We start from the raw sequence: 19,588 nt of genomic DNA, 5'->3' as shown, positions 1-19,588 counted from the left end.
TTGATGCAGCCGCTGCTGTTTCCCGAGCGGGTCACGTGACGCCAGGGCAGCGCGTCAGTGGCCCCGCCTGCGTTACAGTCTCCATGGCACCGGGAGGGGAAAACGGGGGAAAACACGGAAGCCGAAATCCAAACGAGTTCCCACTGGACATGTAGAGCACTAGAATGGCTGCGGAAGTCATTACCTCATACACTATGCAGTGCACTTATACAGGGAGGGACGAGTCATTTGGGATCGCACTGCTGATAGAGTGAGACAGGGTCTCAGTTTTGGGGAGAAAACAAGTGATGGATAGAGGGATGAAGAGAGGAAATTGCCTGTGTTTTCTCAGGACAGGGTCCCTGTGGGGAGCTGGGGTGTAAATCAGGACAGACCCTGGGGATTTAGAGGGTAATAAATCTTTCTAGTTCATTCAACTCACCACTCAGACAGGACACTCGGATCTGTAACGCTGGGTCGCGTGAACCACTTAAAATACTGACAAGTATCAAACCCTTATCTGTTCATATCACTTTTATTAAAGCTGTTGTCAAGATTAACACCGTTAGGAGAGAGTATTCTCGAGTTCATGAAGTACAGCATCCTTTATAGCTTATAAACACTGTATACAGTATTCAAGAGTCAAGACTTGATTTGTCACGTGCACAGTTAAGCCACGCCTCCTTAGATTGTGCATATAAATAAGCGCAATGTTAAAAGAAAGAAAGGAGAAAGAAAGAAAGAAAGAAAGAAAGAAAGAAAGAAAGAAAGAAAGAAAGAAAGGACGGAAGGAGAAAGAAAGAAAGAAAGAAAGAAAGAAAGAAAGAAAGAAAGAAAGAATAAACAAAGAAAAAAATGAAGACAAATTGTAGAAGGAAGGGAGGAAGGAAGGAGAAAGAAAGAAAGAAAGAAAGAAAGAAAGAAAGAAAGAAAGAAAGGAACGAACGAAGGAAAGAAAGAAAGAAAAAACAAAGAAAAAAATGAATAAGAAATAATAAAAATAAAATAATAATTTAAGAAGAAAAAGAAGAATAAAAGGAAGTAATAAGAAATAAGATGTAATAGAATATATTATGTAATGTGTTACATACAGTAACAGTAGAGAATGTACAAACATTACAGAATGGAAAGTGATGTAGTGAGGTGAGATACAGGTCAGATACAGGGGAGATACAGGGGAGATACGGGTGAGATACAGGGGAGATACAGGGGAGATACGGGTGAGATACAGGGGAGATACGGGTGAGATACAGGGGAGATACGGGTGAGATACAGGGGAGATACGGGTGAGATACAGGTGAGATACGGATGAGATACAGGGGAGATACGGGTGAGATACGGGTGAGATACAGGGGAGATACGGGTGAGATACAGGTGAGATACAGGGGAGATACAGGGGAGATACGGGTGAGATACAGGGGAGATACAGGTGAGATACGGGTGAGATACAGGTGAGATACGGGTGAGATACAGGGGAGATACGGGTGAGATACAGGGGAGATACGGGTGAGATACAGGGGAGATAAAGGTGAGATACAGGTGGTGACAGTGAAAGTGCAGTGTACAGAATGACAAAGCAGTAAAAGAGTCTTTATAGTGTCCGAAGGGATCTGTAAGGTGGACATGTCTGTGTTCAGGAGTCTGTTGGCCTGAGGGACGAAGCTCCTCCTAACCCTCTCAGTTTTAACCATCAGAAGCCTTGCCTAATTACAATACAGTTGAACATACAGTCACCAGAGTGGGTGGAGTCTGATGATTTTCAGAGCTCTGGTACAGTAAGATAACATGTAATATTAAACAAATGGACACAAACATTCTACATCTGTTCACTTCATCTAAACAATTCTTATAGGGGTGACATGATGGCCATCTCACAGCTCCATGGTCCCGGGTTCAGCTCAGAGCTTGGGTTGATGTCCATGTGGGTTTCCTTTGGGTTCTCCAGTTTCCTTCCACTACCAACAAAGTTACCAGTGGGTGAACTGGTTGTGTTAAACTGAAGTAAAGTGTGAGTGCCCTGTGGTGGATTGGTGCCCTATACATGTCCTAGCTTAGTGGTCACGGTGTTGGACTACAGATTGGAGGGTTGTTCATTCAAATCCCAGATCCACCAAGCTACCACTGTTGACTTTGAGGCTTGACCAGGATGACCTGGTTACTGAAGATCTATCTATCAACAGATTCAGGGGCAAATGGCAGAAAGCAATCCTATAGCATCATTACCTGAAGTGACATTGAACTCAGTGACTACAGATCCATTTTTTAAATCGATAACTAGTACAAAATTGTCATCGTTTAACCAACTGCAAGTTTTAGTCTGAAATCATTTGAGTAGAGTATTTTAAACAGATAGATCATTTCCAAGGTCTAATCACTTATACAGTATAATACACTATATTGCCAAAAGTTTTGGGACACTCCTCCAAATCATTGAGTTCAGGTGTGAGGTCAGGACTGAGGTCAGGTCAGTCAAGTTCCTCCACACCAAACTCACTCATCCATGTCTTTATGGACCTTGCTTTGTGCACTGGTGTGCACTCATGTTGGAACAGGAAGGGGTCATCCCCCAAACTGTTCCCACAATGTTGGGAGCATGAAATTGTCCAAAATGTCTTGGTATGAAGCTGAAGCATTAAGAGTTCCTTTCACTGGAACTAAGGAGCCGAGCCCAACCCCTGAATTTCAATGATTTGGAACGGTGTCCCAAAACTTTTGGCAATGCAGTGTATCAGTGTTGAGCAATGGGACACCGCTCTAATTTCATGGTCATGGAGCAATCTAAAAAGAAAGAGGTAAGATATTTTAAATAATAGCTTATCTTTTCTATACTAACAACGTATATTTGTTTAATATTTTTTGAAAGGCATCTTTGTAATAGAGGTAAAGCTGTAATGTTGAATTTTCCAGTATAGGACACTGTAGAAGAGGGGGATTAGCTCAGATGGTAGAGCGCTCGCTTAGCATGCGAGAGGTAGCGGGATCGATGCCCGCATCCTCCAAAGATATTTGAATGGGCAGTGGTTAAGGTGCTGGGTTATTTATTGGAGGATCAGGGTTCGCTGCCACTGTTGGGCCCCTGAGCAAAGGCCCTTAACATTCCTTGCTCCAGGGGTGCTGTATCATCGCTGACCCCAGTCTCCAAAGTTGGGATATGTGAAGAAGGTAGTCACTGTGCTGTGACAAATAAAAGCTAATCTATTCTAGAAACTTTTGGTCCTTTTATTTTTACGAGTTGAGAAAGAAACGACCGCTTATAGCTCTTACACGAGATAACAGGAATGAACTTAAATGTAATTAGAAAATGATAAAATGCCAAAGTGTTATAAATACATTTTAAAAACTGATCCCATTTACGTGAAGAATAAAATACTACAGGTTGTGCTGTTACTGGACATCAATCAACCTTAAGTACGTATTCTACATGTCGTGATTGTATCGAAACACACCATCATTGATCATTTTTCTATAAAAGCACACCCCCAAATGTTTTATTCCTCAAGACATCTTGCTACACGACAGTGGCTATGCAGCAGCTTTATGTCCACAAGTATTCAATTAACCATTTGTGCACGGTGCTTAGTCATGCCATTTCAGACCCCTGAAAAAGGATCAATGCAACCAAACACAATCCGCTAGCTGAATTAAGGTAACTGAGGTGGGAAATGCTGGCTTATGTTTTCAAATGTTATGATCAATACTCTGATTATTGGTGCATTTTGAAGGCTGCATATGGGTGGGTGAACTTTTGATGAAGGCGGCTATTAAGAGCTGTAATGATACTCTGGCACACACACACATCGATCAGGCATAACATTATGAGCAGTGACAGGTGAAGTGAATAACACTGATGATCTCCTCATCATGGCACCTGTTAGTGGGTGGGATATATTAGGCAGCATGTGAACATTTTGTCCTCAAAGTTGATGTGTTAGAAGCAGGAAAAATGGACAAGTGTAAGGATTTGAACGAGTTTCACGAAGGGCCGAATTGTGATGGCTAGATGATTGGATCAGAGCATGTCCAAAACTGCAGCTCTTGTGGGGTGTTCCCGGTCTGCAGTGGCCAGTATCTATCAAAAGTGGTCCAACAGTGGTGAACCGGCGACAGGGTCATGGGCGGTCAAGGCTCATTGATGCACAGGTGGAGCGAAGGCTGGCCCGTGTGATCCGATCCAACAGACGAGCTACTGTTGCTCAAACTGCTGAAGAAGTTAATGCTGGTTCTGATAGAAAGGTGTCAGAACACACAGTGCAGGACGGGTCAAGAGGGGACCGACACAATATTAAGCAGGTGGTCATAATGTTATGCCTGCTCTGTGTATACACACCTTCACCGGCCATGTGAAAACAGCACAGCTGTGGAAGCAATATGTTCAGATGAAATAAATACTTTCAAATAAATAATGTGTCTAAACCCCAAATTAAAGACGGATTGGATAACAGAGCTGAAAATTGAATTTGTTTTGGAGAAAAGTGTGCCAGGAAATTGCGGATTCGAGTCTTGTAAAATAACTTCTCACTTTTATGGCATCTTCTACAGCTGAAGCAGCAGAGAAGGTACAGAACGGTGATAAAAAACTGGCAGTATGCTGAGGAGATGGAATAACTCGCTGAAATTAAAGCTCAGGATTGATTGTTGATCTGATGTCATGTTAGTGGAATGTGAATAAAATGTAAACGATGGCAGAAGAAGACACTGAGACCATTTTTTAGGGAATGGTGTGCAATAGGTCTGTGTTGTTTTGTTGTTTGGAAAGTGCACAGGATTTGATGCAGCTGGAGCCAGCGCGCCGGGCCAAGCACTGATTGAGAGTGTCTGAACACTTGGTGTGTCTGTTTGGCTCATAGGAACGGAGCTGCAGGGAACATTAATTCCGTTGTGCAATTGTCTTTTGTAAACCTCATGTTTCTAGATGAGCTCAGGATTTAGTGCCGGAAATGCGATCCTCTTTACGGTAATGTGAAACATCGGGTTCGTAACGATGATGTACTCATCTGAAAGCCTTGAAACTGACCTCACTGTCTGTTCAGGTGAGTGTTCAGATCTCCCTTATTAAGAGTCTTGACAGTTAACCAGCTGTTAATACACTACAAGTATAAACACATCCGGGAGAATTATCGGAAACGAGGCTTGGATATTTCACGGCTGCTTCGTTTCACCGAATCAGTGGTTTTTGCATCGCTAGGCAATTCCATCAGCAGAAAATAAATAAAAATCTGGGATGTTAAATACATAAGCGCCATCGCTCAAGGATGAGCCGTATTTCACCGAAATGGAACTTCAGTTCCCATTGAACGAGCCATAAAAATGAATCAAGACAGCACATCAAGCGTATAATAGAAAATATCTACAAAAAAAAGAGGCTTTAATCTGCATGAATATCACAATTATAAACATTAGAGTGATGATAAAATTGGGATGTCTAAAAAAAAAAAAATTAAAAACGTTATTGATAAAATATATATTTTGCATTTTCGGAATCCTTCGATCATGTTAAAGAGATAGAAATTGCTTCGCGGTACAATTTTATACGAATTCATTCAACTTTAAAAAGAATCGCTTCTTCATAGATTTAAATAATAATAAAAAATACAACACGGTAGAGCACTACCGAGAAATCGGAAGAGGAAGTGTTGAGGACGTGATGAGTTCATCTCTGCAGTGTCCTCACAGAGGCAGGTCAGGGTTGGCTTGCTGCTTGTCCAGTGTTGGCTGAGCGAATGTGCTGAGTGCTGGCTACCTGAGAGGAACTCCGGACGGTGGGCGTTTGGGCCGAGCTGTCCACCTGGCCGCGTCCCAAACCGACCCCCGAGTGCCTACAGTTAGGAGAACTGCACTTACAGCTGAAATACTTCCGCTTAATCTCCCAGTACTGATCTCCGTAATCGAACCTTGGGTAAAGAGGAACAAGAATAAATAAATAAAAACCAGAGTGCGGGAGTGTGAATGGATGAATGGAAGGTAGAAAGCCTTACCCTAGCTCATCTCCAGCTCGTATGAATTTGCAGGAGAACAGGGCGATACGTGGGAAGCGCAGGTCCTGGTGTTTGGTGAACACGCGCACAGGAAACAGATTGGGCTCACACAGGTGGTTCATAAACCTACTGACATTGCCATAGAACTGGGCATCGATGCAGTAGACCTCGCCAACCTGGGGGGAGACACAAATTAAAAGCACTTATTTCATCCGAGATGAAGCCAAGGAGACTATGTACTACATTGTGGATGAGAATCTACAGCACAACCTATTGGCCAGATGCGGCTCGACTGTCTGCCTTGGACATGTCAGCATTACAACACTGACCTTATTGTCCAGGTTGAACATGTACGAGTCGTTGTCTCTGATGTTGGCTTCTCCGTCCGAAATGATCTCGCCGGCGAACCTGCACACGCAGCGTGGAAATTAATCACGGACGAATGAATAATTAACAATAACTATTATAGTTCCCCTTTTTCTGTGCTCCATTTCATATTCAATTAAAATTAAAACCCTTTTCTTGGAGAGGAGACTATTTAAAGGAATACGCCAGCATCTTCAATCTAATCTCCAGCAACAGCGCGTGATCGGCGCTGACAAATAGGAGACGTTTCCTGTCTAATGAGAAAAGAACAGGATCCTGTTGACTTAAAACTTCACTTAAAGAGGTCGGGTGAAGCTCTAAATCTGTATAAGTTCCCCTTAACAGATGGGACTACGTTCTTAGAAACAGGCAGACAGGAAGTCTAGCTCTTCTTGTTATAGTACGAATGCCTCAAACACGCTTATGATCATATTTGCATCAATGCCAACATGTAAGCAGTTCAGCTGGTGGTACACGAGGATCTCCTAGAATTAACAACCTCTTTTAAAAGGAAGTCACACAAAAAAAGAATGTCCAAATGGTGGACTGATGAAACAACAGAAAAGTCGTGGACCTTCAGTTCCTAAAGACAAACACCTCAGTATCATAACTCTATGGCAAACAGGAAGGAACCTACAGAATAAAAACTATTTCACCTTGACTCCAAAAAGCTGGTTATGATTTAATATGACGTTTCAATATCAATCCTAAACACATTCAACCCCTCATTTTTTAAGAACAATATAGGACAAATACACAGACAATCCAAAATACAATGCCTTTACCACCTAGTGGCACAGAAATAAAAGAAAGGGGGCGGGTTCAGGGGCTAAATAAAGGCTTCGTAAGAAGAAGAAGGATCGAATAATAACCAAAGAAGGATCTAATAATGTATTGATACCACAAAATGTTCAGAGAAACACAGTATTCAGATAGACCTCATGTCTTTAACCTTCTTAGTGTAATGGATGGATCATGTGCGTGTTTATTTTTCTATTTTTAATTACTCCTATCGAGTAAGTCTTTTCCTTTCTGGTCAGGCAAGCCATGGATCTGGAATACACCCCAGATGGGATGCCAGGCTATGGCAATGCACCATGTGTGCATTCACACACACACACACACACACACACAGTCAATCCACCAACCAGGTTATTTTTGGGATGAAACTGGAGAACCTAGAGCAAACCAACAATGACACGAGTAGAACACGTGAAACTCCTCTCAGACGGTAACCTGAGCTCAGGATCAAACAGGAGCTGTGAGACGACAACGCTACACGATGCACCACCGTGTCACAGACTATATATTTTTTCTTTTTATTAATATTCACTGTTGGGAATCAGTAACTGCCTCTGAAACTTTATTATATATCGATCAGGCATAACATTATGACCACTGCGAGATGCCATGAATAACATTGGTGATCTCCTCATCATGGCACCTGTTAGTGGGTGGGATATATTAGGCAGCAAGTGAACATTTTGTCCTCAAAGTTGATGTGTTAGAAGCAGGAAAAATGGGCGAGAGTAAGGATTTGAGCGAGTTTGATGAAGGGCCAAATTGTGATGGCTAGACCACTGGATCAGAGCATCTCCAAAACTGCAGCTCTTGTGGGGTGTTCCCGGTCTGCAGTGGTCAGTATCTATCAAAAGTGGTCCAAGGAAGGAACAGTGGTGAACCATTGGCAGCCAAGGCTCACTGATGCACGTGGGGAGCGAAGGCTGGCCCGTGTGATCCGATCCAACAGACGAGCTGCTGTTGCTCAAATAGCTGAAAAGGTTAATGCTGGTTCTGATAGAAAGGTGTCAGAATACACAGTGCATGATGGGTCAGGGCTGTTTTGGTAGCAAAAGAGGGGACCAACACAGTATTAGCCAGGTGGTCATAATGTTATACCTGGTTGGTGTACATAAGTTTAAAGTTAATGTTTTTGTGGTACAGGTGAATGAGTCAACAACACTCATGCATTTCTATCATTAAAAAACTTCTAATTGATTTTTTTTAATGGATGTGAGCAGTTTAAAAGGCCTTACTCGCATATGAAGGCTCCTTCAGGAATATCCTGCAGCGCTCTCACACCCCAGCCCATTTTGGGGGTGCGAAAGACTTGCAGTCGTACCCTAACGACACACAAACACAAAACCGCCATTAGAGTCTGATGAAATACTATTCACATACACTGAGCATGCTGCGTCAGAGAAAAGAGAGCGAACGCGGCATTACCGCAGACGGTTTTGCACCACTCTGTTCCGGCATGTTCTCCAGCACGCGCAGGCATGGTTGCATTCGAACAGAAAGGGCGGGTCTTCCCGACAGAACTCCTGGAGCAGACGGCCTTCCTGAACACGGCACAGACAACGGGGATTAGAATGGCAGCTTCAATATGGTGATCGTGCGAAACGCTTTCTGTCATCGCACGGAGGAACAGAGCGGCAAGAACACTGACTGATTCTGTCATATAGTGATCATTTCGAATAATTACGCAATGAACAAAAAACAGGAACAAGGTATCGTCTTACCCGGTCATACCAGCAGCGTATACTGAGCTGGCCACAGATGCAGCTGCTGGATGAGCAGTCGTCTTTACACGTGCAGTGCTGCATCACAGACACGCGATAAAGATATCAATAAATAAACGCAGTAGACATCATGTACTAATAATGACTGTGTTACTCAATATGCATATTTTTTGCCTCACCTGTAGGTGTGTGATATTTTCATCGATGTTCACCTGAGAGGTGAAACAGTTCTCGGGGACGTATTTGAAGTTCGGACAGGGCTCCTGGTCCACTCCGTTCACGCAGGTCACAGGGACGTCCTCATAACCCCGAGACAAATCTCTGTGCAATACCAGATTTAAGAAAATTCTGCAAGAAGTACTAATACTAAAAATCGTTATTATTTTCTATATCATGATGACGATGATTATTGTTTTAATATTAAAATGCCTGCTAGCTTTTTTCACTTTCCTTTGTCTTTCCTTCCTACTTTTTTGTTTTTTTCCCCTTACGTGATCTTTTTGGTGCTTTCTTAAATGTCCTTCCTTCTACTACTTTTTTTCCTAAATGATTTTCTTTCGTAGTTCCTCTGTTTTCCACCCCCCCCCTCCCTTCTTCATTCCTGCATCTTCTTTCCTTTTTTATTTGTTTATTATTATTTATAATGGATTTGTTTAACGCCGTTATTCTCTTTCGCTCCTTACAAGCACAGAAGATGCTCAAAAGGAGACGCTCGAGCTACCTGCAGAGTTGCTTCTCTGCCTGTCTGTCTCTGCCTCTGCGGGCGTCAGTCAGCTTCTTGCTGGTGTTAAGGATGCTCCACATCTTGGAGTTGACGCTACAGCAACTTAAAGGAGTTTCTCCATCCTTGTTCTTCGGGTTCACGTCTGCGCCTCGGGACAGAAAGAGCCTGCATACGGAGAGGTTTGTTATAACTATGAAAAATAAAAAGAGTAGTATAACGATACGGAAGGGTCTCACAAGCACATGCAGGGTTAACCTGTATGTCCGTATCTGATTACCGCTCCACACTCACATGACACAATCCAGTTGGTTCTGTCTGACAGCGATGTGCAGAGGCGTGTCTCCGTGTATGTTCATAGCATGCAGGTCGGATCTGTTCTCCAGCAGCAGTTGAGCAATGTCAACGCAGCCTGCAAATGCTGCCCAATGCAGACAGATATTCTCCTCCTGAAAGTAATTACATCACAAATAACGTCTACCGGACAATACGGGATCCTTTATTGGTCTCTTTCAGCCTTCACATTTGTTATAAAAAAAAATTAAAAAAAATCGCAAAGACGTCCATGTCGTTATGAGAACATGAAATCTAATATTAAAGGAGCGGAATTTTTTTTTTACGGCTCTCTGTTGGCTACATGATGAAACATAATTGCGTTGAAAACCCTGAATAGACCTTCTCTTCCTCTCGGACCTCATACCCTTCCACTGAAAAACTGCAAATACCTCAAAACCAGCAGAACGGAGGAGCTTTACTGTAGATCTGAGGTTGGAACTAATTTCAGGGCCATAAAAATAAACAGAAAATAATTAAAATGGCCTGCGTAATCGTATGATCTAATCCTTAGTCACAGTATTAAAGTCATTGGAAATTCTTCATTCGAACCCGGTGCCCACCTTGTCTCTCATATGGATATCGGCACCGCGAGCGATCAACAGCTTCGCCTGCTCTGTGTGCAAGTTTTCAGTTGCCCAGGTGATGGGGGTCCAGCCTCCGTCATCCTGAGAGCAATCGATTCACAAATAAGAAAAGAAGGAAAAGTATGAAACGTACAAAGCCCACTCTTCTTCACCTGTCTCGGGTCTATATCAGTATATATGATGCGTTCACCGGGGAAGAAAAGGTACAGCTCACTGCATACCTTACAGTTAACATCTACAGAGGCAGTGGAGAGGAGATGCTGCAGTATCCCGATGTGGCCTCCTCGAGTCACCATGTGGAGACACGTAGAGCCCCTTATATCCTGGGTGAAGATAATCAGGTAGCAATAAGACGTTTAGTACAGCACTTAAGTAGGACACTTACAAGGTTAAAACTGGACCATTTAGGCAATAGTTTGGGAATACAATGACACTTAAATCTTTACGATATGTACTATAACTATTTTGCGCAATAATGGTCCCAATTATTTTTGAGCCAATCATTTCCCTTTTTTACTCAAAAGAAAACAGGCTTTTCTTTTATAAATGTGTAATAAAACCTATATAAGCCTGCTTCTTTAGTAAAAATTTATTATAAAACTTGTTATTCATGAAATAAACAGAATTGTGATAAATAATAAACCTGTCAAATAACATCGCTTAATTCAGAAATTGCTCCTTAAAATGTGTACTTCTTTTTTTACACCTTTCCAAGAGATTATATAAGTGGAATACAGTGACAGTGTGTGTGTGTGTGTGTGTGTGTACACAAAGACTGTGTAATTTTTTTACTCCACCTCATTTGCAGTGTCTTTTATAAAGTGCACCGTAAGATCATCCCTGTTAGACCCAGCACTTTGTTCCAGGAAAATCTTTCACAGTGTTATTATTAATCCCCACCAAGTCATTTCCCTGCTCTAAATTACCTTGTGTGATGTGCAGGCCCCGGCCTTCAGCAGGTACTCTACTGTCTCCATGTGGTTGTTCTCACAGGCGTCCATCAGAGGCGTGCGCTGCTGATCATCACACATGTCCAGGTTTGCTCCCGCCTCGAAGAAACACACACAGGGCTTACAGTAGTGCACCAACACTAATTTAGGAAACTCTGCGTTTGAAATACATCACTAAGATGACAGCAGCCTCATGGGGCTTTGAGATACCTGAACCAGGATGTGGCAAATCTCTTTATGTCCCTCAGCAGCGGCCACATGGAGCGGGGTGCGCCTTCTTTCACTCTCCATCTGCAAATTGGGGTCAGTTCCTTCCACTGACCGCCACAGAGACGATACATAAGTGCTTCACGACACAAGCTGTACAAATATGTCTGAATCTATGCAGCATATGTGATTATACATACAAACAGCCCCTTACCTAGCATCTGCATGACTTGCTGAAGATCTCCTATCTTAGCTGAGTAGAAGAGCTGCTTAGGGGGAAGCTTTGACCTTTTATATCTTAGACAGAGAGAGTAGGAAAAAAAGGTACTTCAACAGATTAATTCAGCAAATATTTCAGGACTCCTCTTAAGTTGGGAATCGGCAGAGTTTATTATGCACCGCAGATGAAAATCTTTTGATAATGAATAATAAATTAAGTGCTTGCGATGGCATTTCATGAAAAAGGAGTGTCTACAATCTCTCAGGATACAAAACTGGAAAGTTACCTAATGTAATTAAAATGACAGCGACATACTGGGACATGATGAGCTGTTTTGTCGTAATAATTCATCCCTTAAAGATATTTAAATCACAAAAACCTGTTCTGCTAAATTTACAGCAAGTCGTAGACACTTGCGGAGGCTTACTTTCCATCCTCCAGTGCTTCCAGAACCGTCTCCAGCGACTCTACAGCAGGTTCCTCAGGAGTACCGGCTCTTAGCTTTCTATAAAAGATGAATGGATATTTTAATACTAAAACCGAGATCTTAGCACTCATATAAACTAAATACAATATCAAAAGTATAAATGTAAATTGTTACAGCCGTGATCCTACTCTGCCGAAGCGGGATCTCCTTTGTCTTCAGGTACAGCAGCTACAGTGATGGGGGTAATAGGAGCAGCTTTGGGAATGGTGACCTCTTTAGCCTGGCTAGCCTCCTCACCGCAGTGAGGGCAGAAGAGCTGACCGCGAATCGTCGACGCACAGCTCTGGTGGAACCGGTGAGAGATGTGTCCGTCCGGCTGGCACTCCATGAACGTTCCCTGCAGGAGAGTCAGTCATCTCCTGTAACTTTCACTGAATAATTTCATCGATTATTTTTGACCCACTGTACTATAGAGTTATGACTTGGATTCTATTTGAAAAATATATAATGCACGGGACAGAAGATCAGAACTCATCAGCTCTGTAAATATTTATTTAATCCGAGGACCAGGTCAGGCCTTTCTATTTAAATGTCCTAGAAATCTCCTGGAAACGAGGGTTCCTCTGGGGCTCTTTGCATGGCGAATTGATCAAGCCTTTCAGAGGCTTAGTTTAATTTTTCTGGATATTAGTCTAGGTCAGCAGCATCATAGCTAAAGCTAATGATGTTTTCACTGAAGTATTAGCTACTAAACAGGCTCAGTGTTCTAGAATAAGGAACTTGCTTGTAGCCTGATCTGTTTCCGGAAACATTTTAACGTATCTAGTTACAATAATCCAAATCAGATACTAAAAACAGCTTCGTATCAAGGCATAAAGATATGATCATTTGGACAGGCATAATCCGTAAGGTCAGATGCAGGAATCGGACAGGTCTGTCTTTTTTCCCCCCTAGTTGTGCCTTTAATAATGTACTGAAGCTCTTTTAAATCAAACTAAACTCACGGCTCTGCAGAAGACGCCACAGCCTGGGCAGCTCTGGTGTTTGACCATACCGGCCCGGTGATCCTCACACAGTACCAGCAATGGGATCCGCAGAGACGGACGCATCATCTCCTGCTTCTGGATCGGTCTTCGACATAAACTCAGCTACGTGTGGCGAAAGGAGGGAAAAAGATGTGTGACAATTCACAGTAGACTGGAAGCAAAAGTAGAAATGTTTTCCAACCAGGTAAAGAAAAGTGAAGGGATTAACAGGAAGTAATGAATAAAGTAGAGGAAGTCAATCGTGTGAGACAAAGAGAACGATACCTTCCCATCTACACCCTCTACAGCCATGCACTTTCCCTCTGCCAGCGTTACTACATCCTGGTTCCTGGGTGTCTCCATGCGGCAGCTGCACAGGGGCGGCTCCAGCGTCTCGTCCGACTCCATATTTTCTTTATCCTCAGGCAAACCTGTAAAACAGCAGCAGTCATTTCTCAGTTCTTCTGTAAGCGACGAGTGCAAACATCTGAATGGGTTTTGCTGAAAGGTTACAGGAAAAAGAAAGTGTGTAAACCCGTGTGACACCCAAAATATCTTTTGAGGTTAAGATGAAAGGATTCATAGCTAGTGCTTTACCCTTCTACAGCAAAGGCACATTACATCAACCATTAGTTTTGTCAGTGTTTTCACTATAGCTTTCTTTTTCTTTCTTTCTCTCTTCTTACTAGCTATAACAAATCTGCCATCTTTAATTGAAATACTGCTAAATGCTAATACTAGGCTAAAGACCTGTTTATTTACTTTGGTTGTTTACTACATAGGATACACCATGATACCAGGAAAGAACCCACACGAGTGCTCTACACAATATACGTGATCAATCCGATCTGGAGAATTAAACATATTTAGGGTATGTTTTAGGGGTTATCTGAAAGAAGTTTGGACTAAAACGTCGCCGAGATAAAATTGTCGGCACCTTAATTTTTCAGTGAACTTGATAGGACACGACAGTTCACCCTATAGGAAAAAAGGGCAAAGGTTTTAATAAGCGATTTCACGTAAGAGAAATTAATTTGCAAATGTCAAGTACAATAACCATTAGCCCTTCACCTTCTTATATTTTAAAAAACTCCGGCTTTCAAAAACTCCATTATCTCTTGATTTGCTTCTGTGCTGTGAGGTCTGACATGGAAAGGCTATCTAAGTGTCCATAGTGCATACCTGTGTTTATAGCCGTGAGGACGCTCTCCTGCGCCAGTGTGTGTAGAGGAAGCTCTGTATATTCTTCGCATACGTTTCCGGGAGATGGCACACTCTTGCTCTGCAGTTCAACTGCTGTTTCGCTCGGCGTCTCTTTGCTATCGACGTTTGTTCTGGCTTTAAAAGCCTCCTCTATGGGCAGCTGTAACCCTTTCACTCCGTGCGACACCGGTTTCTAATAACAGCATACAATAATCATGTTGTTACAAAAAAAGAGAGGAAAAGAGAAAGTCGTGTGCCCCTTTAAATCCCAGAATGGCTTCCTATATTCACACTATGTGATTTGAACTCAATATAATAAAAGGTAACACCACTCACTTGGCTGTTTGAGGTAGATAAAGTGAGGTTGGTCTGAGCTGACACTTTGGTTTTCTTCTTGGGAACAAAACTATACAAGCCCATCTTCCTCTTCTTTTTCTTCTTCTTTATTACTGCGTATAAATAAAAGAGAAGGCAGTGCAGTGTCGGGTCTTGCTCTAGTTAGCACCGGAGAAATCCATAAGAGAAGGAGCGTGACACTGACCTGCCGGTGTTTTCGTTGAGCCTTTCGGCGTCTGCGGGAGCTTTAACTGAGTAGACGGCATAATCTTCAGCTCGGCGTCTTTCACGGAAGCTCGTGTTTCTGCATTTAGGATCTTTGCATGTAACACAAAACCATGGATCAAGAGATTTGGATACTAAGGCGTTCACGGACACAATAGGTATTATGACTGTGTGTCAATATAGTGACGAATTAGTGCTTAGTTATATTTTTCCCCCCGATTGTTTTTGTCTGACCTTGAGTGCATCTACAGTAGGAGCAGGACTGGCCATGGTCTTCCATGCCAAACGGGACTGCACCAGCGTAGACCCTCTAGTCCCCTCCTCAGAGCGTTTTGAGCTTGTTTTGCCCATCTCTGATCTCCAAGAAGAAGCTGAAGTCCGGGACGAGCTCTGAAGGGACTTAACTGCATGACTTTGTGCAACATCAGGACCTGAACACTGTGTCTTCTGAGGTGGGACTGTTGCTGGGACTGACCCCTTTCTGGTGTGAGAGGATGTGGCTTTAGATGCAGTCTGTCCAGAAAGCAAATGAAGACCTGCTTCTGCGTCTTTCTGTTTTCTCCCCGACTCGGAGCCTCCGCTTTTGTGCTTAAGTTTAGCTTTCTTCCCTCGCGTTGATGCACCACCAGGCTTGTCCACACCTAAAAAAGTATAATTGTTAAAGCCATCTATGAACTTTTTTTTAATCCCTAAATTTACCCATTCTTAGAGCTGTATACTGAAACAATGCTGCCACTCTAGCAAAACATCTATACTACTTTGGAAATGCCATCTCAGCATTTCAGTATAATTAATAACAGAGATGGATCACATTATCACCAATTTAGACATGATTTATGGCACACAAAGGTTTAATTATTTTATCTATACAAGTTTAAACTTGACAATAGAGCATAATAAAAAAAATGTTGGTTACGACTGGAATATTGTAATACACCTCAAATGTCCAAAATACATCAGGCCTAGTCAGATAGACACGCCACACAGAGAGGTCATGTGCCCGGCTGTGCCACCCTGCTGATATCCTGGTATTTTACACACACATGACTACAGAATGTACAGAGAATGGTGCAAAAAAAAAAAAAAAAAAAAAATCATCAAAAAGCAGAAGGTTGAAGATTGGGTGGGGAAAAATACCAGGCGATGTTTTCCGTTCTTCAGCTATCCAGTTTTGGTGAGTCTGCCCCCTCCCTCCTTAAATGCCTTAAATACCTGGAGTGAAATCAACAACACTCTGTTGATGCATTCTGAGATGTTTTTCTGCTCAGGACGGTTGTATAGAGTGATTATATTAAGTTAAAAGTAGCCTTCCTGTGAGCTTGAATCGGTCTGGCTGTGAACTCTCCCAAGTACAAGGACTCACCAGAACTGCAGAACACTCACTCACTGGATGTGTTTGCACTATTCTGTGTAATCTCTCGAGACTGATGTTTCTGAAATAATCTCAAACCAGCCCATGTGGAACAAACAGATCAAAGTCACTGAGGTACAAAAAAACCTCCCTATTTTGATGTGAACATGAAGTGAAACCTGCACGATTGCAACCTACATCTGCACGATTGCAACCTACATCTGCACGATTGCAACCTACATCTGCACGATTGCAACCTACATCTGCACGATTGCAACCTACATCTACATGATTGCAACCTGCATCTGCATGATTGCGACCTGTATCTGTAGCACTGTACTGCTGCTGAATGTTTGGCTGCTTGGATAATCGTATGAATGAACACGTGTCCATGTGTTCCTGTTCAAACGACTGGTGCGTCTATATTTACATTAATAATAACTGTAAAGAATACTAACTGAAAGATTAAATCAGTGGTTTTAGATTTATTTGTCACATACACAGATATATAGAGTATACAAGCTGCAGCGAAATGAACTCATCCTTATATTGTGAGTACACTGATCAGGCATAACATTATGAGCACTGACATGATGTTCTCCTCATCATGGCACCTGTTAGTGGGTGGGATATATTAGGCAGCAAGTGAACATTTTGCCCTCAAAGTTGATGTGTTAGAAGCAGGAAAAATGGACAAGCGTAAGGATTTGAGCGAGTTTGATGAAGGGCCAAATTGTGATGGCTAGACCACTGGATCAGAGCATCTCCAAAACTGCAGCACTTGTGGGGTGTTCCCGGTCTGAAGTGGTCAGTATCTATCAAAAGTGGTCCAAGGAAGGAACAGTGGTGAAGCGGCGACAGGGTCATGGACGGCCAAGGCTCACTGATGGACATGGGGAGAGAAGGCTGGCCCGTGTGATCCGATCCAACAGACGAGCTACTGTTGCTCAAACTGCTGGAGAAGTTCTGATAGAAAGGTGTCAGAATACACAGTGCAGGACGGGTCAGGCAGCAAAAAGGGGGACCAACACAATATCAGGCAGGTGGTCATAATGTTATGCCTGGTCGGTGTAAATAAACTAAATAGAAAAATGATCAGGGTTTGTTATGATAACAAAGGTTTACTGAACTTACCAGGTCTTTTAGGTTTGGCCATGGCTCTCAGAAGACCATTCAAAGAAGATTTTTCCAAAGTTTTCCAGTTTTGCAGAGAGGAGGCAGACTGCAACCATGCATACAGAAAGTTAACTCATATCCAATATCACAGCTTATTCCTTTGATTTATTAACGCTGTAATTAAAACATTTTACAACAACATTACACTAGTTAAACAAAAACACTAGTCAAACAGTCGTTTAATACGAAAACACGCCGAAATTACCGCAAATATTTTAAGTGTAAGAGTAAGAGCGGTTTCCTGTGAGCCCACCGCGCGACCACCAACCAGTGGGGCTTAGCTAAGCTAGGCTAACGTTAGCGAAAACATCATTCATCAAAACACTACGGTCCGGGAGAACTAATGCGGGTTTTAAAAGCATAAAATGAGCCCATGGTGTTCGAGTCAACTTCGGATATAAGATTAATCCCTACCTGTTAAAAGAAACTAAGCTTCGTGCTATTAAGGAGGATAAAAACAAAGAAAGTTTAGAGGCAGCGCTTGCCTCACTTCCTCTGCCCGGAGACTGAAGCTAACCCGCCGCCGTGATTAGCTCGAGCGGCTCCTGCTGGCTGCTTCCTCAATCACCTCAGAGCTGTCGCTGAGTTTTTCTGTCTTTCTTTTCAGTTTAAACCCAAATCAATTCGTCCATGATGTTATAAAAGCACAAAGTATTCTTTATATGCAATGAAATTCCTAATGGGAAGTAGAAATAAAGAGTTGTCCACCTTGTTTCTGGAAAACAACAGGCCATACTCATTAACAAGCATCTTCATGAGAAGCACAGAGAAAAATAAAAATGAACGAAATGACATATTGCAAGAATGAAAAGCTAATTATTTCTGTTTCCAAAGGTGTAGATGGCTGACTTAAATGTATAAAATGAATGGAAATGAAAGAATGCAAAGGGGGAAAAAACCACTATGAGATGACATGACTCTAAGGAATGTTAGAGGAACCACATTCACAAGGATACCCATCTTCGTCAGTGTGCCACCAGATATGAATCATGTTCATAAATCATAATGTTCTCAAGTACAATATTAGTTATTTGCGTGTTTACCGCACCTCCAGAGTTGGGGGTTCGAGTCCCACCTGTGTGCACAGATTATACATGTTCACATTCTCCCCCTGCTTAAGTCTTTATTTGTCACATATACATTACTGCACAGTGAAATTCTTTCTTCACATATCCCATCCTTGAAGGGTTGAGAGTCAGCCATGATACGGCACCGCTGGAGCAGGGTGGGTTGGGGACCTCGTGCACTGGCCCAACAGTGGCAGCTTGGCAGTGCTAGGGCTTGAACCCCTATCTTGACCCACTTTATCACTTGAGCTACCACTGCACTCATCATTGCTTCAAGAGATTCCTCTGGGTATGCTGATTTCCTCCCCAGGTCCAAACACATGCACTCTGATTGACTGGGCTCTAAATTGTCTGTAGTGTAGAAGTTGGTGTGAGTTTGTACCCTGCAATGGGTTAGCAACTATGGATGGATGGATGCTACTGTATACTAGAAGTCAAACAGTACTAAGTGTGTTGAAAGGATGCTCTGGGTATGTGGTACCTTAGTGATCAGAAGTTCAAATCCGTAGTCCACCAAGCTGCCACTACTGGGCCCCTGATAAAGACCCTTAATGCTCAGTTGTGCAAAATTAGATAAGGCACAATCACCTCAGACAGCACTGTACAATAAATCAGACAAGCACTTTCAGCTTGAACATTATAAGAACCTCAGACCATCTACTGCAGTATACATATACACAGAATTTGTCAGCCTCAGTTAACCCTGAGCATCAGAACAATCTTTCAGCACCTCTCGAACCTGAGGAGATCTGAGTAAGTGTTCCAGTACAGCAATGAGACACAGCAATGGTGCCAGGTTTTTTAAATAGAACCTAAACATACTACACTCCTACTAGAGATACTACCGCTAATCTTTTTTCCATGCAGCGTGTATTAATCGTCCTCTAGCTTTCCTTGCCTCAGTGTCAGCTATTAAAA

At 42.5% G+C, this 19,588-nt stretch overlaps 1 protein-coding gene and 1 non-coding gene across 2 annotated transcripts; one reads left to right on the top strand and one right to left on the bottom strand.

Moving 5' to 3' along the window:
• Positions 1-2,905: 2,905 nt before the first annotated feature.
• Positions 2,906-2,978, top strand: trnaa-agc (transfer RNA alanine (anticodon AGC)). Its single transcript has one exon. It is a non-coding gene; the product is annotated as a tRNA-Ala (tRNA).
• A 2,344-nt stretch (positions 2,979-5,322) lies between these two features.
• Positions 5,323-18,160, bottom strand: ehmt1a (euchromatic histone-lysine N-methyltransferase 1a). Its single transcript, XM_058374900.1, has 24 exons — positions 18,018-18,160; positions 17,562-17,649; positions 15,311-15,717; positions 15,057-15,168; positions 14,852-14,964; positions 14,495-14,708; positions 13,598-13,743; positions 13,292-13,435; positions 12,476-12,684; positions 12,288-12,365; positions 11,855-11,937; positions 11,644-11,750; positions 11,410-11,532; positions 10,705-10,806; positions 10,460-10,564; positions 9,858-10,012; positions 9,564-9,731; positions 9,022-9,163; positions 8,843-8,920; positions 8,547-8,662; positions 8,357-8,443; positions 6,284-6,362; positions 5,955-6,130; positions 5,323-5,870 (listed from the first exon to the last, which is right to left on the bottom strand). Exons 2-24 carry the CDS (start codon positions 17,581-17,583, stop codon positions 5,660-5,662), a joined length of 3,177 nt encoding a protein of 1,058 aa, XP_058230883.1. The 5' UTR covers positions 17,584-17,649; positions 18,018-18,160; the 3' UTR covers positions 5,323-5,659.
• Between the last annotated feature and the right edge of the window lie 1,428 nt (positions 18,161-19,588).

This window comes from Hemibagrus wyckioides, linkage group LG22 (genome assembly GCF_019097595.1).
Source record: "Hemibagrus wyckioides isolate EC202008001 linkage group LG22, SWU_Hwy_1.0, whole genome shotgun sequence".
Classification (NCBI taxonomy): Eukaryota; Metazoa; Chordata; class Actinopteri; order Siluriformes; family Bagridae; genus Hemibagrus; species Hemibagrus wyckioides.
This window is presented reverse-complemented; position numbering and strand designations above follow the sequence as displayed.

Bases quoted from the DNA above. Each gene is read 5' to 3' on its own strand.
- ehmt1a (XM_058374900.1), bottom strand. From the start codon at position 17,583: ATGGCCAAACCTAAAAGACCTG. The intron at 13,436-13,597 runs GTATCGTTCTCT...CGCCACACGTAG, and splicing joins TAGAGGGTGTAGATGGGAAG to CTGAGTTTATGTCGAAGACC. The intron at 12,685-13,291 runs GTGAGTTTAGTT...ACTCTCCTGCAG, and splicing joins GTGGCGTCTTCTGCAGAGCC to GGAACGTTCATGGAGTGCCA.